Source organism: Macrotis lagotis, chromosome 7 (assembly GCF_037893015.1).
Source record: "Macrotis lagotis isolate mMagLag1 chromosome 7, bilby.v1.9.chrom.fasta, whole genome shotgun sequence".
In the NCBI taxonomy this organism is placed as follows: Eukaryota; Metazoa; Chordata; class Mammalia; order Peramelemorphia; family Peramelidae; genus Macrotis; species Macrotis lagotis.
This window is the reverse complement of record NC_133664.1, coordinates 103,389,638-103,416,521: the sequence shown is the minus strand read 5'-3', so window position 1 is coordinate 103,416,521 and position 26,884 is coordinate 103,389,638. Positions and strand designations below refer to the sequence as shown.

Here is a 26,884-nt window from a genome sequence, read left to right as displayed (position 1 = left end):
GTCCAAATGGATCAGGGCACAGAGAGACCCCCGAGAGTGAGAGAGAAGCTAGCCAGCTCTGTCCTCCTCCTCCTCCTCCTCCTCCTCCCCCTCCCTCCTCAGTGTCTTCTGGGCGTCCCTCCCAGCTCGGTCCTCCGTGGCCCAGCCCCCGACCCACCCCCACCCCCGAGTGCGCTCCTTCCTTTGCGGTCTTCTTTGCCAAGGGGTCCGCGCTCTTCCCACTCGCCTGCCTCCATCTCCCTCCTCTTGCCAGCTCGCGCCTAGCCCTTCTTTCGCTCCCTCCCCGGGCTCCCCGGGCTCCCCGGGCTCCTCTGGGGGCCCCAGCCACTTTCCAGGGCTGACGCCAATGAGGCCGCAGTCCTGATGGGGCCCGTCCCACCCCCGGGAAGGTGTGTCCCGGGTTGCCTCACCTGAAACTTCCTAGGAGAATGAGATCCCTCCCGCTTGGGGAGGGGAGGGGCAGGCTGGGCGGGTGGGGCGCCTGGGGCCTGAGTCGGGGGACTGCGGGCAGGAGCGGGGACCCCGGTGGCGAGCTCTCTACCTAGAAGCCCGGACCATGTGACACTGACCAGGTGGGTGCCCTCCTCCTCTGCCCCCTGCCCCCTGCTCGGGCTGAGCTCCGGTGGGACCTCTGGGGGAGTGGGGAAGGGTGGCGAGAGGAGGCCTTCCCAGCTGGGTCCCAGGGAGCAGACTCCGGAAATGGGGGGCTGGGCAGAGAGGCAAGGAGCTTTGAGGTGTGTGAGTGAGTCCCTTGGGGAACGGAAAGGAAAAGCTCCAGTTGGAGGAAAGTGCTCCGCGGCTCCCAGCTCCGAAATGGTGGCCCGACGCCGACCTCCTCACTCCCCTGCAGCCCCAGAAATCAGGGCATCTACCTGGAACCCGGGGCCCCAGAAACTAGAGAGCTCACCCCCATAATAGGGACGCCCCGAAGCACGCCATCCCCTTGCCCGCAATCACACTTGGGACCTCCTTCCAAATCCCCAGGACACACACAAACACAACCTAGCTTCTCACTAAGGATGCTTCCACTAGAAATGAGAGGCTCCCCCTCCTGTAATCCCCTCCCCAAATCCAAGTTCTGGAAGCTCCTCCCAAAATGCACTTCCTCCAAAGCCTCATCTCCAGAAGCATAACAGCCTACTCAGTAGCCCACTTCCAAGAAGACACCGTGGGCCAATAAGCCTGCCAAGTGTCCAGCACTCAACCTACAGTTGGCCTTGGATTTTCATTTCCAGACACATAACTCCTCCTGCTTCATGAAAGTGAACTCTGGCCAGGTAAGGTTGTGCTGTTAGCCCCGAGAAATTGAGAGAAGGAAGAGGAGGAGGAGGTAGTGGTGGGAGTGGGAGGAGGATTTCTGTTTCTGACTTCCTTCCTCCTTTGCTTCCCTTCGGTCTGGTGCCTTCTTTTGCACTCTTAAGTAAGGTCTTGTTTGAGATAGGGATAGCTATTTTAATATTCTCCCTAGATCATAAGGATCATACATTAGGAGTTGGAAAAGACCTTTTGGATGATGGAATCCATCCCCTCATTTTACTAATGAGGAAACTGAGGCACAGGGAGGTCACATGGCAAGTAAGTGTCTGAGTCAAGAGTTGAACCCAGGTCTTCTTGACACCACTGTATCCATTAATTGACACTATACTCTTTCCATACCTTTCACTATTTTGCCCTTTCTTCAGTGCCCCTACTACCTATTTCCTACTCTATCCATTAATTGATACTATACTCTTTCCAAACACTTTCACTACTTTGCCCCTTCTGTACCCCTGTTGCCTATATCCCAAACTTCCTGCTAATACTGCACCTCAGATAAGGAGGGACTTCTGGCCCAGGCCTTAACATGCAACCAGTTAGTTAAATCATCTTAGGGGTTCCAAATAGAAATAATCCCTCTTCAAGCCCAGGAAAGTTGTGAAAAAAGGATGCTTCGAGGGGAATAGTTCAGCATTGCAGGTATGAAGTGTGCTTGAGGATAGAGGATTGTAGAAATACAATAGATCCTGGCTCAGAAGAGGGTTAGATCAGAATGTCCCCAAGATGTGGAAGGATTCGTATTATCAGTGTTTGCCTGTGGATAAGGCTGTGTCAGGATCTGACTGGGGACCAGGCAGGCTGGTTCAGCAGGATTCACCTTCAAGACTTGGACAGTGTGGTAAATTCAGATAAATCTAGGTTTGCAGATGAACATGATAGGTTGCATATGTCAGATGCCGGGTGGGTGGGGGGCTTATTTCATAGAGTGTCAAGGCCATCATGGGTAGATAAATCCAGCAGTGTTAAATACAGTATTTCATGAAAGTTACTGGGGAGAAGTATATAACTATGTGGTATATAAAATGTCTGTGAGATAAATCAACCAACCAGTCTGTAAGCATTACTAAGATATCACTAACTATATTCCAGTCATTGTATAAGTACAAGAAATCAAAGGGAAGACAATCTCCTGCCCTAAAGAAACTTATATTCTAATAGAAAAGAGAACATGTAAATAAAGTCATCCTTGGCACCATAGTTATAATGATCAATGTGACATATAAAGTATATTTGTAAATATATATATATATATATAATAGAATGAAATGGGACAATTTTATATTGTTTCTATGATATTTTGCCACTTGGGTCTGAGAAGTAAATATACATTGTATATCATATCTATGATATGTGTAATGGCTATCATTTTGTTTTCTCTGGGTACTGTGACCATCAATCAATCATCAGCCATTTATAATTAGGATATATAGCCAGAAAAAGGATATTTTTTTTTTGCAGCTGATAAATGTACACCCTGTTTTCTTGTAAGTGGGTGTGGTTCCAGAAAATCTGGGTTGTGTAGTTATTGTCTTCCATTAGAGCCCTACTCTGAAGACTTTGCCTCATACAGATAGGGGCATAACTTGGGTTCTTAGAGGCTACACTAGCTAATCACAATATCTGAAAGATTCCATCATGTTAGGGAAAAGCATTCACTTGCAAACTCCAAAAGTGGAATATCTTCCAAGCATCATCTCCACTAAAGACTGAAGAGATTCATCATTAGAAGTTTGGCCATCAAGGGGTTACCCTTCCCCCAGTCTGGCCATCAGGGTGATTATCCTTTCCTCAATCCCCACCACATTTAACTGCAAACCAAAGAGAATATATAACCTGTGCTTGTGGAGGGCATACTTATCCTGGTGAAACAGGTCACCTGGTTGTCTAAAATATGACCCTGTCTATTAAACACTACAGGGACAGATTTGAAGAAGTGTCGTATATGGTACCTATAAGGAAACCTTTGGTGTCTTTGGTATGAATTTCATAAGTGATATGTATGGAAAGGATTATATCACATTGTGTTAAGAGTTGTCACATATTATACAGAATAAATGGATATCCCATTACACATGATCTTTATGAGGTAGTTAGAGGCACATCAACACAAAATATCTAATAGGCTGGATACAAGATAGGTGCTTATAAGGTAGATAAGTGATATATCACCCAAGATCTATGGAAAAGAAACTTTTTTCCCCCTATAGTGTTATTGGAGTGAATGTACTTTTTGTCAGAGCTCTCAAGTTGAGATCCACCTCCCCTGTCACCAACTCAGGAGGATCACTGATAAATTTCATGGAGGGGGGGAAGGGATCAATAAACTTAGATGGAAAAAAATACATCATTATTTCAATATAACTGATTTCATTGTAAATATATATGTATGAATAATATATATATATATTTAATTTTATGCTTTTATAAACATTATTCTGAGAAAAGATCCTTAGACTTTATAAACTGCCAAAGATATCCATGATACAAAAAAAGGCTAAGAACTCCAGTTTTGTGATATCTGCAAGTTAATAGTAATCAAGTCACTTTCACTGACTTCATATGCTTAGGGACACTCCTAATATGTATGAAATGAGTAATGTCATCTCAGATATGGTGTCTTCTAAGATAGAATGGTAGCCTATGTTTCTAGGGTCTTCAGGAACATGGGGACATACAGTGTTGATAGTGTGATTGCAGTTTTGCCATACCCAGGTGAAATTCTCTGGACTTTATAGAGCCCATATCATAATATGTTTGGAAAATGGTAAGAAAAGAATCCCTGTAAGTGCCTTCAGATAGGGATTATTCTAGTTTCTAGGGGGTATATAGACACCATTTAATAAAACTGACTTTAAAGTCACAGAGCTTGAGTCCATATTTTACCCGTCACTAACTGTGTAACCTAGACAAGTCTCAGGATATATCTCAGTGGATTAGTTGACCTCTAAGGCCTCTTATAGCTAGCTAGATAGACAGACAGACAGACACACATACACACACACACACACACACACACACACACACAGAGAGAGATAGGGAGAGACAGAGAGAGGCAGGCATACATATATGCATAAATACATAGATTTGCATGTAATAGAAACAGGTCTTTTTTTCAATTCCAATATATATTGAATAGATAGACACTTTGTAATGTTGATGATGTTCGTAAAGAAGACTATAACAACAAAGAAGGTGATAACATGACAAGCAAGTGAATTGGATTTGAATGGAGGGGGGTGCTGTGCTGAGTCGCCAGCCTCACTTTCTCCCCCAGAGCCATCTGGGTCCAGTGGGCTGATATGAATCTGCTGACTGGAGATGGTCCTGGATTGGCAATCAGGATTAAATGACTTGCCCAAGATCACACAGCTATTAAATTATCAAGTGTCTGAGGCATGATTTGAATTCAGATTCTTCTGACTTGAAGGCTGGTGCTCTATTCACTGCACCCCTACCTTGCTCAGAACCTTTGTAATTCACATAATAAATGTATAATTGAACTGGATAAAAAATAAGGGACATAAAGAACTTTCTGGTGCTTAGGTTTGGGACAAAATGGTGATAATGGAATGGATAGAGTCCATGTAACCCACAGAGGACTGGATAACAATGATGTAAAGAATTAAATAAAGACTCAGTGCTGTAGTGTATATAACTGATTTCTACTGTTTCATATAGCATCTATGGAGTAAATGGGAACTCTGCCACATATAGTATACCAGATTGATTGGATTCACAAAAATACAGAATTTTCCAGTTGGAAGGGATCTTGCCAACCATCTAATCTAATGTATTAATCGAAAAAATTATGCCTAATATAATTCCCTGGAATAGTGATCATCCAGCCTTTGTATGTGCCCTTCAGTTAAAGGAAACCATTGTCTCTTGACTCCTATAACCAGTTCTAATCAATAGGAAGTTTCCCTTTCCATCAAGCCTGAATTTTACTGCAATGTCCATCCATTCTCCCCTCAAGGGTCAAGTAAAACAAGGCTAAGTCTTCACATGACCATAATTTTGTCCTACTTTTGACTATTCTCTTCTCCAAGTTAAATACCCCTGATTTCTTCACCTGATCAATCCTTAGAAGCAGCTAGATGATATGGTGCAAAGAGTGCTGGACTTGGAGTCAAGAATGCCTGAGTCTGAATCCTGCTGCATACAGTTACTAGCTGTGTGGCCCCAAACAAGTCACTAAACTTGTCTGCCTCAGTTTCCTCATCTGTAAAATGGGATAATAATAGCACCCATTTCCCAGGATTGTTGGGCAGATCAAATGAGATAATAATTATAATGCACTTAGCACAGCACCTGCACACAGTAAACTTTATACAAATGTTAGTTATTGTTATTGTTATGTGACCCAGGATACATCAATGAACTTGTCTCCCTCAGTTTTCCCATTTGGAAAATTAGGATAATCCTTATATGTCCTCTCAGAATTCATGTGAGAATAAAAAAAAAGATACTATTTGTAAGACACTTTGAAAACCTTAAAGTTCTACATAAATCCTAGTTTTCAGACATCAGTCAACAAGTATTTATTAAGTATCTACTCTATATCAAACTGGCCTCAGAAACTTGTTAGCCATGTGACCATGGATAGGCCTCTTAACCCTGGTTGTCTTGGTTTTCTCATCTGTAAAATGGGTTGGAAAAGAAAATGACAAACCACTCCAGATCTTTGTCAACAAAACTCCTCAACTGAGTTCCCCAAGTGTTGAACACAACTGAAATGATTTAACAACAATATGTCAAGTTCTGTTCTTGGTATTGGTCTAATGGATTTTAAAAGTGAGAAAGTACATTCCCTTAAAGTTCACATTCTAATGATTTTTTTTTATATTTTGAACTCAAGGTTTGTATCCAATTCGGTGCTCTCCTTTGGATGCTCTTCAGCTTATCAGTGCACTTTCTAAACTAGTATGCCCAAGATAGAACACAATGGCTCAGATCTGGTCTGGTCATAATGGAGTAGAGCAAGTCTGTTCTCTCCTATTTTCCATCATTATTCCTCTCTTTCATCTGCCCAAGGATTGCATTAACCTTTTTTTTGGCTATCTTATTACACAGTTGACCCCAAACTATAGATTTTTTCAGACTTTTATTAATATGATATTCAGCATTTATTTTTGTCTATATTTTTATGAGTATATTTCTCTTTATATAAAATGGAAACTTTTTGATAGTAAAAATTATTTCCTTTTTGTCTTTGAATTCTTTAATCCAACACCTCAGTATTGAAAATACCTAGAATACCTTAAACATATAATAAATGTGTATTGATTGATTCTCTGATGGGATAAAAGAGCTATACCATATAGGGTTGACAAAAATCATCAGTCATTATATTCATATGATATCAGTGGATTGAATGGGACAATATCATATGATGTTTCTGTAACATTGACAGAGACCAGATTCTACCCATTATCTAATAAGTGTCTATCTGTCTTTCTGGCTGTTGATATAGCTATATGGCTGTTACAAATGGTGCCTCAGAACTGGCTATGGAATATGAACTCTCCAATATTTCTGATTGAAACTTTGTGCATCACGCAAGCTCACTGAGAGGGAAGATGGGCCCTTGTTATCTGCATTGGTGATGCTATCTGTTGGATAGATATAGTTCTGCCTAATGATTATACAAAGTCATATTTCTAATTACTCAGGGTCCTGTTAACCTATATGTGTTTGTTTGGTAGACGAGGCTTGTCATTTTGTGTCCGGTCCTCACTGGGCAGGGAGCTGGCAGACTGGGTGAGCAAAGTTAACTTTCAAGTATGAGCTAGCCTGAGAAGGTTGTACAACCATGTTCAACCCTGTATTTAAAATCCCCTAAGTGGTTCTTGCTCTGGTCAATGATATGCTCAATTAGCCCTGCTATTTGGACTCTCAGGAAAGTCTCAGATTCTCTGGTTTCTCTATTCTAAGGTTTTTAGTATATCTGATAATGGCTTTAGGAATCTGATATAATAATATAATACTTAACTGTTATTTAGTTCTTAAAGGTATGATTAAATTTTACTAGTGAATCAATTAAGAAAGTACAGGAAAATTTGAGGTCAAGAGACCCTCTGTCCAAGGGAAGCTTTGAAACTTTCCTCCAGAGTGATGGAATTCAAGCAAGGTTCAAGACAATAAGCAAAGGCAGAAATACAAGAATTCCATTCAAATGAAGTATTAAAAAAAGATTATATGAAATGCTTTCAGAACTCATATTTTTGACTTTGTTCCTTTATATTCAGCCCAGTGTGTCTCCTTGCACATAATAGGTGGTTAAATTAAATATTAGATGGTAGATATCCACTTGCGCTAAATAGTATGAGTGGTTACTTACATTTGTCTTTCACACATGATGCCTGTTGGATGGATAGGGACACAAGTAGCCATGAATGACCTGTGGTACACTGCTGCCTATCCAAGTATATATGGTTGTCCATATGATTCATTTAGTTATTGTTCCAACAGTTGTTAAATGAGTATCTAAAATGTACAAGACCTTGCATTGGGTTATATGGAGGGTCATATGGGTGCATAAGCCACAGACATCATTCTAAATGACTCTGTAGCCTTATAAAATTACTGATGAGTCTCATCAAGGACACAGGTACACAAATATACAATGACAAGGTAAATAATGATAAATTCCATAGGGAAGAGATGACTAACATGTTATGAAGATTCGTAGAAATGACAGATCATCTGTCACTGGGGAAAAATAAGAAAAAGATATTTGAACTAAGTCTAAGTCTTGAAGATAAAATTTTAGAAGACAGTTGGCAGATAAAAGTCTTAGGTAGGTGGAAGGGATATTGTGAACAATGATTCTGGGGCAAAAAAATTCAGACTCTGTCCAGAGAGCTCTCCAATTTAAGTGAAGCATAGGGTGACATGAAAGGGATGAGTAGCTGAGAAAGTGAAGTGAGATTCAGATCTTAGGAAGCCTTAAAAGACAGAATAATCAGTTTGAGTGTTAGGAAATGAGGAACCATTGAAGATTCTTAATTAAAACTTAACTGGAATGGATGAGTACTGTTGTAGCTGTGTTTTGAATGGATCAGAGGAAGGAATAGAAAGATTGGAAATAGAAAGAAAACAGGAAATTATTATAATACTTTTAGCAAGAGGTAAGCAGAGTCTGAAATAGAGGAATTGCAGGGAGGGAACAGGATTTTTATTGGAAAATGGGTAGGAGGAAATTAATATGATTGATGTGAATACTTCTATTGTGAATTAGATGATGAAGATATGCTTTGTGAGATACTTGTAGCCTTTAAAAATGACCATTCAAGGAACAGAGAACAGATGTCTCCTTTCTTCCCTATGGTTCCAAAGAAAGGCAGCATTTCAGAGGCTGGTTTTAGTGTCAGAATAATTTGGACTTGAGAACCACCTCTAACACCTACTGACTCTGTCAGTAACTGACTGGGCAGGTCAGTTGACCTCCTCCCATTGCCAGAGGTAATTCTGCAAGATTGTGAGTTGTAGAAGTATAGCAGTGGCAGAGGAAATTTCCTCCTCTGAGTTTCTCTATGCAAGTGTAAATGTACATCCAAAGCAAAATTGATACGAAACTCAGATAGTTAAAAACAGCATGGGCTTCCACAACTTTAGTTTCTATTGGAAAATATTGACCTTTCTTTCTCTTTAGGAATCAGCCCTGATGGAGGCTGAAGGGCCTCCTCGTAGAGCTTCTACCCCAACTTCTGCTGTGGAGGAACTCCACAACTTTCCAGCATCCCTCATGAAGAATAGTTGTATCCCTCATTCAGAGCCTGAAGCAGCAGAGACTGAGTACCCTGCCTGGGAGAGCCCTGAGGATGATGTCTTTGGAGTTCAACAGAGAGATCTAACCAATCCAAGCACAACTGAAGAGACACTATCCCCTCCATCCCTAGAATATTCTCCATCTTTGGATTCTGACTCTGGAGATGCTGTGTTTGCAGAGTTAAGAGTTCAGAGACTTTCAGGGCTAGCATCACAGGGCTTCCAAGAAAGACATGCATCTTTTGTTAACACAAAGACCTCTGTCTGCACTACCTTGGTTGCTAGCCTGAATACTGGCCCTATCCCCAATCAAATAAGTAGCAAGTTTGGGGTAGAATATTGTCCAGAGCTCCCTAATTCTCTGAAGGAAATAGAAAAGTCAGAAGCCAGTGAGGTAGTGAAAAAAGAAATCTTTCCTCCCTCCTCCACTGAAGTTAGGCCCTATTCTCCTTCAGAAGAACCCAACAATCTGATCTTTAATGCACAAAATAGAGTTGCCTGGCAAGAGGGGGAGCCCCTGACTCAAGAAAGGAAGGAAAATGGCGGGCAAGAAGGGCTCTTATGTCAGAGACAAGAGGAGATCAGGGATTCAAGAAAACAGGAGAAACAGGAACAGAGGGACCTAGAAAATCAGGGGGAACTGGAGAGGACTGATGGACTTTCAGGAAAGCAGGAACTGAGGGTGGAAACATATATCCAAAAACAAATTGGAGAACATGGACAGGAAGATATAGAAGGACAGGTTGATTTGGTTCTACAAAAACAAAGAGAAGAAAAGACATTTGCTAGTGAGGTTGAAGATAATAATCGACATGAAAGGTACCCAGGAGATAAGTATGTGGAGCACAGTCATGGGAAAGGAGGAGAGGAAAGAACTCAAGGAAATGGGCTGGTTGAGGATCAGGGAAAGGCAGATAGTTATGATAAGAACCAAAAGTTAGATGGGAAACAGGGGAAGATAATAGATGAAAGTAAGGTAAAACAAGGAACTATAGAGGAGCAGTGGAAGCAAGAGGAGGGAGGTAAAGAAGAACAGGAGAATGTGACTGGAAAAAGGTTGGAGATGGAGGGAATGGTAAGGCAAAATGAGAATGAGGAGATCAGAAAACATCACGGTTCCTTCCCAGTGATGCAAATTGTCCCAGGTTCTGATATTTCATGGGACTCTTTCCCAGGAGACCCTGTTTCCACTGTCATAAGATCTGAGATTCAGGAAGGGATAAAAACTGAGTCTTTTAGTCAGCTCACCATGTACTCTTCCTGCCTAGACTCTGTTCTGAGACCTGGACAGGAGTCATCAGAATCTCAATCCATTTCTCCCCACAGTCTCTTTGAAAATGATTCTGAGAAAGAAGAAGAGCAAAATAATGGGGAAGAAGAGTATGATCTAGGGGATGGAGCAATTCCTGGTTTGGGGAAGAAACCAACACCTCCAGAACCAATTGCTATAGCTCCTAGGACAGAAATCTCAACTCCTTTCAGTTCGACCAAAGTAGATCCCAATTCAACCATTTCATCTTCCTGCCCCTCTACCTTCTTTCCTATAAGAGATTCTTCACTCCCATATGATTTACCAGAGTTCTCTAGATCATTTTCCATTGACAAAGAATTCTCTTTTCACTACTTGGACCCTACTGCTGCCTCGAACATTATCCACATACCCTTTCCTGAAGAAGCTCCCCTGGTACCACATGCCAATTCTGATTGGGCCAACATCGGAAACCTCCCCAAATCCTATGAGGGAACTATCCAGTACCATGAGAGTAATCCTGCTCCAAGCTCCTATGGGGGAGGGCAGCCTCAGTATCTGGCCCAGATTCCAGCTTCCTTGCATCACTCAGACATGTCTCAGAGGTGCTCTGAGTCTGCCATTCACAGTGTGGAAATCTCAGGAAGGAAGGGGGAGGCTAAGTTAGAGCCCTCTCCTGACCCTTCCTCCTTGAGCCATCTTCAAGGATTCACCCCAAATAGAGAGAAGCCTGGTACCACCCATAGACAAATGGAAACTTCCATCTCAGGGGGACTTATCCATGGTTCCCCTCCTTCCTCATCCATGGTAAAACATGAACTGCTGCCACCCCTCCCACTACGGGAACAGCATAGTCATTCTCCCCTGGCGGTGCTATGTGACAGGAAACCTCCTGCTCCAAAACGACATAGCCATCCTCCTACCTTTGACTTAGCTTCAGTACTACCCAGCTCCCCTGAAGGACCTTCTCTACCTGTAAAGACAAGACAGAACCGACCTCTGCCTTCTCCTCCAGTCACAGACACTTCCCACCATACTCAGAATTCAAGGCTGAGGTACAATAAGCCACTACCCCCCACCCCAACCACTTTCCCACCCCACCATACTCTCACCTCTACCACGCTAAGTAAGAAAAACAAACCTCTTCCTCCTCTTCCCATTTTGGAACCTGACACCAAGCCACCTCCACTACCTCCAAAGGCTAAGTGGAGAAGCAACAGTACTCCTGGGACAATTGTGAATGTAGGAGATCAATTGAGGTCAAAATCTGGCTCCTCCAAAATGCCTGGAGGGAACTGGGAAGTCCCTTCTCCTCTCTCTGCTGGACGTACCTCCTGGCCTCCAACTACAGATAGGTCGACAGATTCCTTGACCTCTCCTGGCAGGAAAAGTGAGATGTCTCTGCCTCTGGCTTTCAGTAACATGATCAACCTCCTTAGTCTGAGTCCTTCTTCCCCAACCCCTTCCATGACCCAGGACCCAGTACCACACCATTCTACCCTGGAAAGAGTTCAGAATGAACATGGGCAATCAGAAGGGATTGAAACCCTCATCAGGAGGACTTTGAGCAGAGGAACTTTTCAGGGAGATGGCAATGCATCCCGGAGATCACATCGAGGCCATGGGCGGTCATCAGGGAAAACTAAACATCCACCTTTGGAGAAAGCATCCAGTTGGCCCCACAGGAAAGATCCTGGGAAATTTTTGAAAGTAAGTGATGAGCACTCGGAGAGCCCTACTGAGGGACAGAACAAATCCAAGGGATGGAACCGGCAAGGCCTGCGCAGACCATCTGTCTTCCCTGGTGATCCCCTAGGTGAGTGATGCAAAGATCCTCATCCTAAATATTAGACCAGTCATGGGAAGTGGATTTGAAGAGGCATGTGCTGGGGTTGGTGGGTGGGGGTGGAGGGGAGGTGTTTAAAGAAAATACCACAGGTCTCATTGAGACCTCCTTCCCTAATATAGCCTTCTGTCCTCTTTTGTCTTATGCCTTTTTTTCCTCATAGTCCCATGTGTTCTACCACATGTTTCTTGTTCTCACATCCCATTTCCCATGACTTTATGGTTCCCTGTGTCTCTTTTAAGAATATCCTCAATACCTTTTCTCTGTTCTCACATGATCTTTAGCTTCTTCCTTTACCAGCTCCCAACCCACAAAATTATGACACTCAAGAGGTTTTTTTATTTTTATTTGTTTAAGACAATAGGGTTAAGTGACTTGCCCAAGGTCACACAACAAGGAATTATTGTCTGAGGCCGGATTTGAACCCAGATTCTCCTGACTCCAGGGCTTGTGTTCTATTCACTATGCCACCTAGATGCCCCCCACTCAGGTCTTAATAGCACTTATGTGAAGTAAAATATGAACCTAAATGCTTTACATTATCTCATAAATCAACCCCAGGAGGTAGATCCTATTTTACAGATGAAGAAGCTAAGGTAAATAGTGGTTAAATGACTTGTTCAAGGTCATACATCCAGGAAGTATGGGAGGCTGGATTTTACTTGTCTCCTAGACTATAGACTAAATGCTTTATCTATTGCACTACTTAGCTTAACCCCTGTCACCCAACCAGGTCCTCTTTCATAGGGATCTCCCCAGGTTCTAATCCTAGTCTTGGATAGCTTTGATTTTTCACCTTTAATTTACCTAGAACACACATGATATCTCACCTTCTTTGATTCTGGCTCAAGTGAATCAGAACTCCCTTCTCATTCCTCTATTCTTCAGTTTTGATCCAATTTTTCCTCTCTGCTATTTGACCAATTTCCCATTTGTCATGAGCCCAAACCTCTCTTCAATTTCCATGGTTTCTTTATCCTATAAACCCCAGGGAATAAAGAACATAATTCATCTCCTTAACCACCCCAGAGGTATTTAGGTGAATTGAATACCTTAGGGACTTCATTTGGGCCAGCTCAACACTATGGTATTTATATTTGTGTGATACTTACCAATGACATTCCCAGTGTACAATGCACTTGAGTTTTCCTTATTCTCATAGCAATATAGAAGTAAAAGTACTTATCTGGCTCTCTTCCTCTCTTTTCCTTTCCAAAGTGCTTCTTACTAAGTTTGCCTTCATCCTAGTTCAAATCTCTGTCCCTTACAGTATCCTTGGTTTTCTTCTTCATTCCCTCAGACATAACACTTGGCTTCTCTTTGCTTCTTTTCTTAATCCTCAGGATCTTGTATTTTGTCTTGAAGAAGAATTTTTGTAAGTAGCTTTCCCATTACAATTGAACTTCAAACAGGTCTAGATGGCTACTTGTTGGAAATTAATAAATATTGAGATTATTTGATCTCAGAGTTGGAATAGGTTTCCTTTGTCATCTGGTTCAACCTATAACTGAATAGGAATCCCCAAAGTGTAGTGTGTGTGTGTGTGTGTGTGTGTGTGTGTGTGTGTGTGTGTGTGTCTGTCTGTCTGTCTCTGTCTCTGTCTCTGTCTCTGTCTCTGTCTCTGTCTCTGTCTCTGTCTCTGTCTCTGTCTATGTCTGTGTCTGTGTCTATGTCTGAGTCTTGAGGCAGGGGGAACCCAGTAATCTTCTTACTCAATTCAGACCTGTGCAAGTATACCCTCTCACACATCCCTAACTAGTGGGCTTTTTGGCATCACTTAAAAACAGTATCTCCCTTGTATATAGACCTTAACTCCGTACTGTTTTGTTGTGAAATTTTGTCCTGGAATCCCTGTAACCTGAGTAATTTTTCCCATTTCTATTTTTAGATGGAGAAGCCCCGCTCATGGAAAAACATTCCTGTCACCCAGACACAATTGTTTTTCGGTGAGTTCTTTCCAGAAAACCCTTCCTTTCCCCAAACATATACATCTACACATCCTCTTTCTTCAGGGTACTGAAACCTCATTCACAATCTTAGTGTGTGGATGACTAAGGTCCAGAAGCTGAAGATATTCTTCCTTCTGAGTCCTCAAAATTCTCAATATCCCTATCAACCCTAGTTGAAGGAAGAGGTAAATTTTTGATACCAGGGTTCTAAAGGAAACATTTAAACAAAGGTTAATCCTTGGACTTAAAGGTAAGTCTACCTAACCCTTTCCCCCCAAGTCCTATTCCTATGAACTATCTCAATGAAAATACTCTGTTGGATTCAAAGTCTTCAGAAACATTCTAAAGAGACCCATATTCCATTTCAGTATAGCTTACATATGGTACTTAAGGAGAGGGCAAATAAATTGTATCACACAAATATAAATACCATAATGTCGAGCTGGCCCATCCACCCAGTGAATGTCTCTTCTTAATGATATCAACGACCCATAGACCATCTCTACCTCACAGAGAGAAGAAACCAAGGGAAGTGATGGGTAGTGTCGCCAGGCGCTGTTCCAAGTTCATCAATTCCTGTGAGTACTTTGAGATGTTGCAGGCTGACATGAGTGTCGTGGGAGTCAGAGTTGAAATTCAATTCAGAATCAGTTTAATGAGTTCATCCTAAATGTATTGTGTTTTTTTTTTCTTTTTAACCATATCCCATTTTCTCCTCTTGTTCCTTTCTATGCTCCCTTTCTCTAGCCCACCTGCTTTACCAGGAATATAGTGATGTGGCTCTAAACAAAGAGATACAAAGCCAACAGAGGCTAGACAGTCTGAGTGAAGGCTCTAGTCCAGCTTCACCTCGCCAACCCCGAAAGTCTCCACTTACCTCAGACTCTTATCTTCAGCGCCTTTCCATTGCTTCTAGTGCCTCTTTATGGCAGGACATCCCCCGAGTGCGCAACAGCACTATACTGCATTCTATGACTCATGAGAACCAAAAACTTCAGGAGGTAAAGGAGGATTGGGATGGGGGCTAGGGGCTGTGGAGACAAAGATCTATATCATCCCCCCTCCTGCTCTTAACCCACTGGAGCAAAATCCCCATCCCTTAGGTTAATGGAGATATCCTCTCGGAAGAATCTGAGATTATGTTCAAGCTCTTAACATCTTCCTTTTGATTCTCTTCTTATAGTTGCCAATTCATGATCAATTTATCTAAAAAGAAACATTTATAAAGCATTTATGATATGACAGGGTCTATGCTAAGCACTGAGATACAAAGAAATACAAATAGAGACTCTCTCCTCAAGGAGCTTACATTTCAATGAGGTAGATGCCATATAAATAAATGAATGAAATATATACATATAAATTTATACATACTGCATGTATTCACACACACACACACACACACACACACACACACACACACACACACACAAGATATAGGGGCACGTAAATGGACAGTGGATAATGCACAGGCCCTGGAGTCAGGAGGACCTGAGTTCAGATCTGGTCCAGACATTCAATACATACTAACTGTGTGACTTTGGGCAAGTCACTTAACCCCATTGCCTGACAAAAACAAAAACAAACAAACCAAAGAAAGACATATACAGAGTAAATGGAAAGTAACCTTTATAGGGAAGGCTCTAGCAGTGAAAAGACCTGGGAAAGTTCTGCAGAAGTTGACATTTGGACTGCAGAAGACATCCTAATAGGCTAAGTCTGATCTTGGTTTCTGAATTTGGATTGGAGTAGTCATGGAATTGATTCCTTTTGCTTGACTCAATCTCAAACTGCTACTTCTTTGTGGACTAAAGAACATGTGAATTCAATTCAAGAAGTATTTATTAAATGATCTTAATGTTGTACATTGGGGTAATTGCTGGCCAATTAAGTCACATTATTTGTGTGAGTCAGAAGTAGTTTGGTTGTCCTGGAATCAGAAAGACCTGAGTTCATATCCAGTCTCATACACTTATTAGCTGCCTGATCCTGGGCATGTCACTTACCCTCTGATTTCCTCAGTATCCTCAAATGTAATCTAAGGATAATAATAGCAACAGCAATATAAGGGGCTTTTTAGCTGTTTTCAGATTATCTTAATTTCTGGTATACTGGGTTCATGTGGAAGGTTATTAAACTTCTCAAACTTGTACTTGTTTGAAATCAATCTTAAGGAAGAAAGACAGTTTCATAGAATTATTTTTGAATGGTAGAGGCTTCTTCCTTATCAACTCCATATTTTCCCCCTCTCAGTTGATGGTTTTCTTCAGCTTCCTTCCTTTCTGCTTAGTCCCTTCCCATCTTTCCCTAGGCCAAATTTGAACTTATTATGTCAGAAGCTTCCTACCTGCGAAGTCTTAATGTGGCTGTAGACCATTTCCAGCTCTCAACCCAGCTTCGGGGTACCCTGTCTAACCAGGAACACCAGTGGCTTTTCTCTCGTCTACAAGATGTGCGGGATGTCAGCACCACGTGAGATTTCCCTCCTCCAGAATCTTCCTATACCTGAATGATTTGCAAAAATTAATGTTCTTTCCAGTTAGCAAGTTTCCCTATCTTGATCATAGAAATAATTTGAGGCTTTAATAAGAGATCAAATTTTTATTATACTTTAAATTTTACAAAGGAAGCATAATTATTATTATACATATTTTACAGAAGAGAAAACTGAATTAAATGAATTGCCCAAGGTCAGACTGCTAGTACATGTTAGGGCCAACATCTGAAACTAAATGTCTTTTCCTTTTATATCATACTGTTCCTCAAAGATCAGGATGCATCCAGAGATAGGCAGAGAGGAGAGCAAAGTATGAAGCAATTTAAATAATGGATTGACCTCCAACATATCTGAAAGACTCCAAGAAATAGAAATAAATCTGGAAGAGGGAAATCAGCAGCTTAAGGAAAGGCAGGATAGGATAAATACTCTGACCACTCTGTTCAAACTCATACTTCTCACATCTGGTGGGGGAACCACAGGTTTCTCTCAGATTTGGAAGAGAACTTCGAGCACAACATCTTTGGCTTCCATGTTTGTGATGTAGTCCTGAACCATGAACCTGCCTTCCGGCGTGTCTACCTACCTTATGTCACCAACCAGACTTACCAGGAGCGCACTTTCCAAAGCCTGCTGTGAGACTACTTTCTTTGCTTCATTTTGGCATAGTTCATCCTCAAAATCCTATTGAACAAATCCCCATCTCCAAATTATACCTGCTTGTGAACAGCACACTTTGTGCTTACTGTGAAACCCTGAGCTTCCAGAATTATCTAGGACCTCCAAATTATGCATGTCTATGCCCCCTATTCCTTCCATATCATACCTCAGTTCCTTCTGGCAGAGACCTTCACTGTGGTCCTCATTACTTTGAATTTGTCCTCTCTGTTTCTGTCTACTAAATTTCTGTGTTGATAACAGGAATACCAACAACAATTTCCGGGAAGTTCTAGAAAAGCTAGAAAGCGACCCTATCTGCCAGCGTCTTTCCTTAAAGTCTTTTCTGATACTGCCCTTCCAGCGTATCACCCGCCTCAAACTACTGCTCCAGGTAATTTAGGGTTCCTCTCCTCCCTGACCCCATTCTACTTCAGGATCCTTTAATCTTGAAGATCCAACCTCAGTAATTAGTCTCCCTATTGAGTTTCTCTCAGTGTACCACTCATATCTCAAACCACTCCTGACTCTGGGAGTGATATAAACCATCTCACTTTTCCCTATAGTCTGTGCCTCACTTTGTCCTCTCCCAACCTTTGACTTTCTTCCCAGTCTCTCTTTACTGCTTTACATGTTATCTTATCTTCTTCCACATCTCTACCTTGATCTATGGCATTCCTTTACCACAGAATATTCTTAAGAGGACACAGCCTGGCTCTCCAGAAGAAGCAGAGGCCACAGAAGCACACCATGTCTTGGAAGAGGTGAGTATTCCCTAAATTTTCATTTCACCTCTTTCCACAGTTTCATGATTTTGAAGACTAGTAAAGTATGGAAAGTCAATAGCCCTTAAGTCCTTTTTATCCTGACTTACAAAGGAAACTGAACACTCAATCTACTTAAAACTCTCCTTTACCCATAAAGATCTCTTTCCTTGTCCAGTTCCATGAAACAAGGCTACAAGACTGAGTGTCCTTGTATAAAACAGTCCAGTTCTCTGTGCTCTGCATTTGCCATTCTCTTATTCCATGAAGCTTCATCTCCTCTCATCACATCTCATCACATCTGTCTCTGACTGTCTCTCTCTCTCTCTCTCTCTCTCTCTCTCTCTCTCTCTCTCTCTCTCTCACACACACACACACACACACACACACACACACACAAACATACACACACACACACACACACACACACACACACACACACACCACACACACACATACAGACTTATACACACTCCTACTCTTTACCATCACCAAATTCTTCCTATTCAATAGTCAAGGTGGGGGGAAAAAGACTTTCTACCACAGAGATCCTGTGTCAGGAGAATGTACCCTCATTTCTTACCTCTTATCCTTTTCTTGCTATTTTAAAGAGTACAAGAAACCAAGGACTCAATTTTAGCTCTTTAATGAAAAACTGTGATGGTGAATTTCTTCAGATTATGGGACAGAGGATTTTCTTAACCTCAAAGTCAAAGGCCAAATTCTCTAATCCATGTAATTCTTCTTGTTTCCCTATCTTTGATCAAATTCTAGCTCATCAGAGACTGCAATAACAATGTCCAGAGAATGCGATGGACAGAGGAACTGATCTATCTAAGTCAGAAGATTGAATTTGAGTGCAAAGTAAGCCCCTACAATCTCCCACTGCCACCTTCAGCTCCCAACTTCTAACACCCAGTCCTGAATCTCTATCTGGACCTCTAAGTTTCCAAATGATCTTTTAAGTACCAGTCTACAAACCTTTATCTTTAGGTTTTAACTTGATCTAATTCTTTTACCCCCATTTTAAATATTTTTATCTTCCCACAACTCTATCCAATCCTCCTTTTGGTCATAAAATTGCTTATTTCTAATCCTTCAATTCCTGGTTATAAGCAGGCCCCTAATTTTCTTCCTCATGTTTTTTATTTCTCTTTTGGAAAGGGTTAACAGGTTGAAATGTCTATTTAAGTTCTCTACCCTCTCCTCAATCCCAAATATGGAAACATCCTGCCATTAACACCAAGAAAAAAACAAAAACAAAACCAAACAAACAAGCAAAATACTGGGTTCAGTGCTCTATCTAGTTGGGGGTGGAGGGGGAGTATGAGAAAGACCCTAGGTGTGCGTGACTGGAAAAAGGAAAATGGAAGTGGCATGATTATTTAGGATATGCATAGAGGAAATAAGAGAAAATTGAAGAATATAGTTGTGGTCCTAACTGTGACAATTCCCTTGCTCTCTACTCCTTCTACATAGATTTTCCCACTGATCTCACAGTCACGATGGTTGGTGAAGAGTGGGGAGCTAACTGCCCTTGAGTCCAGTGTAGCACCTGGACTACGGAGGAAACTGGCTACTCGACCTGTCCACTTGCATCTCTTCAATGACTGCCTGTTGTTATCACGACCTCGAGAGTCAGTGTTTGGATGTGAAGATAGGGAGGGAAACTAGGTTGTGGGGCATACTTGATTGCTTTAGTTGACCTGGGAAGTGTGTAGAGATGGAAGGGTGACATATTCCAGTATGTATCCTTTTCATTGACCTATTGGTAACTCATAGTGTTGTGGGAAGGCATAAAAGAGAGAGGAGATACAGGCATCAAATAAATTCTTGTGATGGAGTCAAAATTTTGAGCTAAAATTCAGTTATTAAAGAACAAAAATTCAATTGGTTACATCCTCATTGGTTTTAGGAATGGCTCAGTAGTGCCCAAGATTAGGGAGGGGGTCCCCTCCAATTAGTCACATTTTGAGTCAATCTTGATCTGAAAGGTCTTGAAACTGCATTGTTCTAGAACCATGAGACACTAGGATTCTATTTGATGGGGAGAGGGTAACCCAGGGATCTGCCTTAGTCCACTGCAAATTTATATTACCCAAAATCAATTAAGCCCTCACTGTATCAAGGCGATCTTCTGTAATTCCGGAATCAATTTATTCTTTTACTCAACAAAACTTTCCATAACTTCTCCTCCCTAACTCCTGGACTAGCCACTTAGAATGTTGCCTTATATTTCACTAAAGAAATAGAGAGCTCCCTTTTTTCCCCCTGTAGCTCATCTCACATTTAGATACTTTATGCCACTAACTCTTCCTTCTTTCTGTTTCACATGAAGAAGTGACTGTTCTTCTTGCCAAGACAAACTCTCTTAGTACTGTCAAGTGATTGCATTCAATACCATTCTTCTATCATCATCTCTACTGTATCACTATTCTTCAATTGCTCTGTCTGTTGGTTGCTTCCCTTTTGCCTCTAACCATGCATATGTCTTCACCATCTTCAGAAAAGCCTCACTTGATATGCCCATCTCCTTTAGTTATCATTCTTTATCTCTTCTCCCTATCTTCCTGAGAAGGGCATCAACAATAAATTTCTGTACATTCTTTATTCTCAGTCTCTTTGCAACTTTAGCTATATGGTATGCTAAAACTTAAGTTTTTGCAATGAATGAAACTCCTACAATATATACCCCTCATAACTATCTGACTGCTTCTTCTCAGTCTTCTTAGTTGAATCCCCTTCCATTTTATATCCTTTAACCATGGTGTTCCATAATGTTCTGTCTTGAACCCTCTTCTGTTCTCATTCTATATATAACATTTCACTTAAGGATCTCAACTCCTATGCATTCAATTATCATCTCTCTGAACATTTCTCTCATAGCTATTTGTCTAGTCCTAATTTCTCTCCTAATTTCTTGTCTCATATCTCCAACTGCCTATTAGTCATCTATAACTAAATGTTCCATAGATATCTTATGCTTAACATTCCAATAGTGAGCTTATTATCTATACCCCTAAGCCTTCAACTCTTCTTAACTTGCTTATGACTATTGAGTGTTCCATCATTCTCATAGTCATCCAATCTCAAAACCTAGGTAATATCCTTAACATCTCATTTTTTTTCTTCCTCACCAGGTCCTGCTATTTCTACCTAAAGAACATCTCCTTTAAACCCTTCCCTATTCCTCTGGCACTACTATTACCACCTTACACTTGAAGTAACTCTATCTCTTGACAAAGCATTTCCACTAAGTGTACTTCTTGCCTGGTAATGCTGTTCCTCCTCATCTTTGCTTTCTAGTTTCCCTGACTTTCTTTGGACCTTAGCTTAAGATTACTTTATGAAAGAAGCCTTAATGCTAGTATCTTCCCCTCTGAGACTCCCCCACCATATACTGCATAGAACTTATTCATACATAATTATTTGCATGCTATCACTACCATTAGACTATAAGCCACTTGAGAGCAGGGATTATTTTTAGTTTGCTTTATTTTTTCTTTGTTTTGCCTTTCTTTGTATTCCATCATGCTAGTTGATTGACTGATAGATTAAATTTAGGCTTTGAATTTGGGCCTGATCTTAGAAATGAGAGGTAAGGATGGTTTAAGTCTGAATCATCTTGTTGGGAATAGGGTTGACTCAGAGCTTATAAAGATACCCCAGACCTAACTTCAGGGGTCATTTGATCTGTGGAGTTGATGAACCCCTGGGGAAAAGTACAAACCAAACTAATCCTGACTCAGATTTCTAGTAAGGAATTTGTTTAGTTAAATGACTGCCATCCTGCAGATCATACAATTATCTTTGGGTTAGGGAAGGTTTGTAGAAGAGGGATTGAGAATTGTGAGAAAGAATGAAGTCAGTGTAATGAGATTGACAGCCTTTATTTCTTTATAGGGGTAACCGCTTCCTGGTATTTGATCATGCCCCCTTTTCATCTATTCGGGGGGAGAAGTGTGAAATGAAGCTGCATGGACCACACAAGAACCTCTTCCGCCTCTTTCTCCGTCACAACACACAGGGAAACCAGGCCGAGTTCCTCTTTCGTACAGAGACTCAGTGAGATGGAGATCAGTTACTGGGAGGGAAGGAAAGTGGGCATTAATAGGAAGGGGTGATGAGGCAGGGGCTGATTTAAAGAGCATTCACAAAGTTGCTTAGATCATTTCATATAAACCTTTCATACGTCTCTGTTTCAATCCTAGTCATTTTTTATAGCACAATAACATTCAGTTGCATTCATCTGCCACACTTGTTTCAGTAAACTTCAATAAGAGGATACTATATTGTTTCTATTTTTTTATATGATAAAAAGTGTTTTTGTGAATATTTTGTTTTCTATGAGCCCTTACTTTTCACTGTTGATATCCTTTTTTTTACCAGTTTACTCTAGGTCAGATAGTATGACATTTATCTTACTTTCTTTATGAAACTCCAACAAAGTTGATTTCCAGCATTGTGGAACCAATTCAGGCTCCACCAATACTGTAGTTATATCCTACAACCCCTGAAATATTGACTGCTTCCTTCTTATGTCATCTCTTCCCTTTTCCTTTGGCTATGTGAAGTAAAAGATCTTGACTTTCATTTTGCTTATTAATCATTTGGAGCATTCCTTCAAATAGTTGTTAAAAATTTGCAATCATTCTTTTGAAAACTGTTTGCATATTCTTGACTCTTTAACCTATTGTGGAATGACTTTGCTCTCTGGGTGTCCATATGTGCTATATACACTCAGTTCCCTTTGATCAGCATAGGCTTTCAATTTGTACATAATAATTCTACATGCTCTTCATTTTGGAAATTATAGGAGTACTGGTCTTATAGGAATATATTACATTAATAGGTGATCCAAAGCAAGTACATCTACTTTGTTTAGTGATTATTTTTGCCAGAGTTCTTTGGGAATACTAATACAATCAACTCTCAATTAGCCACATTATTATTAAAAAAACAATGACATGGATAATCCAGAAGGTTCAAGCTAACCTTCCAAAATGTACTTTAAATGGATTGTAATTTTTCTGATATCTTTCAGATACTATTTTTAAAATTACATTTTCTCTTTAGAAAAAAATGATAGCATTAGTTTGCAGTCCCTAGCATGCAACAATTCAACTATAGTAAATTGTCCATATTAATCAACATTTTCTTTAGTTTACAAATATTTGTTAAGTACCTGTTATATGTTGGCAACTTTGGGGGATACAATGATAAATAAGGCATCATCTCCTAACTTAAGATAAAATTAACTCCAATATACATTACAGGGGAAGAAGAGAGAAGTTATTCATTTTGGTTATTAGAGGATATTTTTAGGATGAGATTTTATCTAAACTGAGCCTTAATAGACAAGATTTTGAAAGCAGAAATGGATAGAAGGCATTCCAAGTGGATGGAAGAGTTTGAACAAAATCATAGAGGCATAAAATTTGAAATATATTCAAGGATCTGAAGATATCGTAAATGAACAGGAACACAGGATATATTTTAGAGACAAATAAGTGATAATAAGACTAGAAAATTATGTAGTCAACAAAGTTGATAATAAGACTAGAAAAATATGAAATCCACAAAAATCATAGCCCATGTATGTATAATTGAAAGTTTAACTACAATTACTTCAGCCAGAAGGAACAATCATAAAGGAAGATGGGAAGGAAATCACATTGAGCAATTGGGAGCTGACTAATTCTATTATGGCTCAAGTATTTGTTGAACTTATAACTAAGCAGAGTTACAGGGGGCATTTTTATACAAGTTACCCTATACCCTCTAACTAAATAGTCTTCACAACCTCCCACTGTCCCTTTACCCAGTCTTCTCATTACAATTCTCCTTCATGCCCAACCCTCATGTTCCAGATGGAATTATGACCCAACTTTCTTTTTTTCAGGAGTGAAAAGCTTCGCTGGCTCTCAGCTTTGGCTCCTCCAAGAGAGGAGTTGGACCTCTTGGAATGTCATGGTAAGGATAAGGGGGCTGGTAAAAACTAGGGAGAATTAGAGGGAGGATGTAAGTAAGAAGTGGGAATAGAGACAGAACTGTCACCCAGGTATAAGATGAATCCTGGTTGTGGGGTGAGGGAAGAGGGAAATGAAAAGACCCCTTAAGCCAAGAGGAATGGGGTAGCAAAGAGATTCCTGGAGGATCAGACAAGGACCAGACAGCAGTTCAGAGCTGCTCAAAGATCTAGCCCATTTAAGAAAGAGTAAAGAGAAACCACAATCAGGACTGAGTCTGCGGCATGATTATGAATCTTGTCCTTCTTCCTGTTTGGCACATTTCTTTACTGGGAGGAAGGAAGGGGGCATGCTGATGGTGGTTGGATGGTGACTCAGAGAAGGGCCTCAGGGGGAAGATTCAGCCATCTTTGACCATCTCTCTGTGACAACCACCTCCATTTCTTTGCTTCCTCAACACTTTCTATTCTCTAGACTCCCAACAGGTTCAGTGTCTACGTTCCTATAAACCTCGAGAGAATGATGAGTTGGCACTGGAGAAAGCAGATGTGGTGATGGTGACTCAGCAGAGCAGTGATGGTAAGAAGAATGAATATGAAGGAGGATAAGGGACAGAGAGAGAGAGAGAGAGAGAGAGAGAGAGAGAGAGAGGGAGGGAGGGAGGGAGAGATTTGTTCATAGAGAAGGTTTATTAAGAGATGAACAGGTTTTAGTAGACCTGCTAATAGACTTTTTTAATGCCTGAGGACTCTACCACTGAAAAATATTTTTGTATTCAGGTCTGAAAGAGTGGGTGGGGAGGGGTAAGGATGATTCACCTTGCTGGGTGGCCTCCATTTGAGGAACTCTGTGGTTGAGAAAAAATTCCAGGGCTGAGAATGAGGGAGAAGCTGTCCAGGTTCTGGTCCTGGTGATTCCTCTCCCCAATACCCACATTATCATCTCTCCCCCTTTTTCCCACCAGGTTGGCTGGAGGGTATGAGACTGTCAGATGGGGAGAGGGGCTGGTTCCCTTTGTTATATGTGGAGTACATCACCAACACTGATGTTCGAAAGCGGAATCTTTCAGAAGCACGTAGAGTCAAGACTGCCAAACTACAGTTGGTCGGACGCCAAAGATAACTGCTACTCAGGGTCATCACCTTGGGCCCATGGACATGATACTTCTACAGGAAAGCTTTCACTTGCAGCTCTGTAGCAGGACCTCTCTGAAAGGCTGAAAACAAAAATGAGAAAAAATGATTTTTAAGCTTCCACTAATTGCCCATTGGTGCATGTGTGGCTGTGCATGTCCACAGACACACACACACACACACACACACACACACATAAAAATACAGACAGACAGACAGCCATATATAAACACAATAAGGGTATAAAGCAAAGGGATTTTAGGTGAGACCTAGACTCTGGGAGCCATCATTAAGGAAATGTAACCTATCTGGGAGATTTACTCTAGAACTTGGTCCAAGGGGTTTCACTTCTATGAAATTTATTGGTCCCCATGCTTCCAGGTCAATAATTTGAAGCCGGAGCTTCAATACTTTGTTTCAAAATCCATCATTTTTTTCAGCCTTCCTTTCCTTTGGGAACCAGCATTATTGGGGAGGAGATGAAGGGTGCCTTTAGGGAAGCTGTATGTTGTTATATTAATTGTGGGGAGGAAATTCTCTCACTCTAATAAACTTGGCACTTTGAAATTTTTTTCTCATACTCCTTAGCACTTAGCATTATTCATAACATAACTGGCCTTCAGGGAGGAATCCAGGCCAATTTGAGCCTGGGTACCATGAAGGGCTGTATGTAGGCAGTGAGCATAGATTGTCATGGCAGCTATTGGTTCTTGCCTTGCTGTCACTCCCCCAGGGATTTGGGGAGATTCTATCTCAGCTATGACCTGAGGAATGTATCTGTTTCGTGATTCAGTTATGAATTATGCCAGCAACACAATCCTGCAGGCCCATCTTCTTGAGGGCACTAGTAACTATATTATGGACAGTGATGGTTATGTCATAGTATAACAGAATTTCTGAGTGGGATGTGAATTCAATGGTCCTCTTCTATTTCACTCTTTCCTGAAAGATTAATTATCTTTATAGGATGAATGGATCATAAACATTTAATAAGTACCTACTACATTATACACATACAAAAATGAGGGCTCCTACTCTCATGCAGTTTACATTCTAATGGGAGATGGGGGGGATGTATAACACATAGCAGCTAGTGAAAGAATTAATGGTAAGTGGAACAATAGAGTAATCCATTGACTTGTCCTTTCCAAAAGCAATCATAGTGTTAATTGATTTCCATTCTCAGGGAAAAAGGAGGTTAAAAAAGAGGGGCTAATGAAAAGGATACCATACAGTCATATGCATTGGATGACCCAAGTGAAGATGAAGGTGTCTTGAGCTTGAATGACTTCGCTCCTCTCAGGCATGATTTCTAATGATCTGGCTTGGAGGGTGAAGCATCAACAGTAGCAGGAAATAAAATGTCCTGAGAAGTAACCATCCAACCACTTCTTGAAGACCTTGAATGATAGTAAATATCATCTATGAAAGTAAACCATTTGACAGAATGCACAGATTTCTGTTTGAGATTTTAGAAAATATATTCCATATCCACCCAATCTCTAATATTATTTTAAATACATTGCTCTATTGTTTCCACCTGGACCTAGCATGGTACCATAAAAAGAACACTGGATGAAAAGGAAATCTAACTTCAGTCCTGTGTGACTTCAAACCAGCTATTTAATCTCTTTGGGACTCAGTTTTCCCAAATGCAAAAAAGAAAAGTATCAATTTATTAGGAAGAATGAGCCATGAAATGGAGAAAGAAAAGGTAGGAGGGAGCAAACACC

At 40.9% G+C, this 26,884-nt stretch overlaps 1 protein-coding gene across 2 annotated transcripts; it reads left to right on the top strand.

Moving 5' to 3' along the window:
* The first annotated feature begins 496 nt into the window (after nt 1–496).
* Nucleotides 497–25,731, top strand: LOC141492804 (rho guanine nucleotide exchange factor 5-like). Of its 2 annotated transcripts, XM_074193476.1 has the most exons (16): nt 505–572; nt 1,114–1,277; nt 8,972–12,152; nt 14,071–14,128; nt 14,645–14,709; nt 14,879–15,132; nt 16,443–16,603; nt 17,111–17,263; nt 17,550–17,679; nt 17,975–18,049; nt 18,824–18,913; nt 19,529–19,686; nt 21,953–22,114; nt 23,952–24,022; nt 24,493–24,597; nt 24,983–25,731. In XM_074193476.1, the coding sequence occupies exons 2-16, from the start codon at nt 1,257–1,259 to the stop codon at nt 25,138–25,140; spliced, it is 4,842 nt and encodes a 1,613-aa protein (XP_074049577.1). In that variant the 5' UTR covers nt 505–572; nt 1,114–1,256; the 3' UTR covers nt 25,141–25,731. The 2 variants fall into 2 exon arrangements, with proteins under 2 accessions (XP_074049578.1, XP_074049577.1); XM_074193477.1 differs by lacking the exon at nt 1,114–1,277 and having other exon boundaries at nt 497–572.
* Nucleotides 25,732–26,884: the final 1,153 nt, after the last annotated feature.

What these genes read in the sequence shown, in the direction of transcription:
- LOC141492804 (XM_074193476.1), top strand. Translation starts at nt 1,257, where the DNA reads ATGAAAGTGAACTCTGGCCAG. An exon ending in AGAACCAAAAACTTCAGGAG is followed by an intron (nt 15,133 to 16,442) that starts GTAAAGGAGGAT and finishes ATCTTTCCCTAG; the next exon opens with GCCAAATTTGAACTTATTAT. An exon ending in CTCTTTCGTACAGAGACTCA is followed by an intron (nt 22,115 to 23,951) that starts GTGAGATGGAGA and finishes TCTTTTTTTCAG; the next exon opens with GAGTGAAAAGCTTCGCTGGC.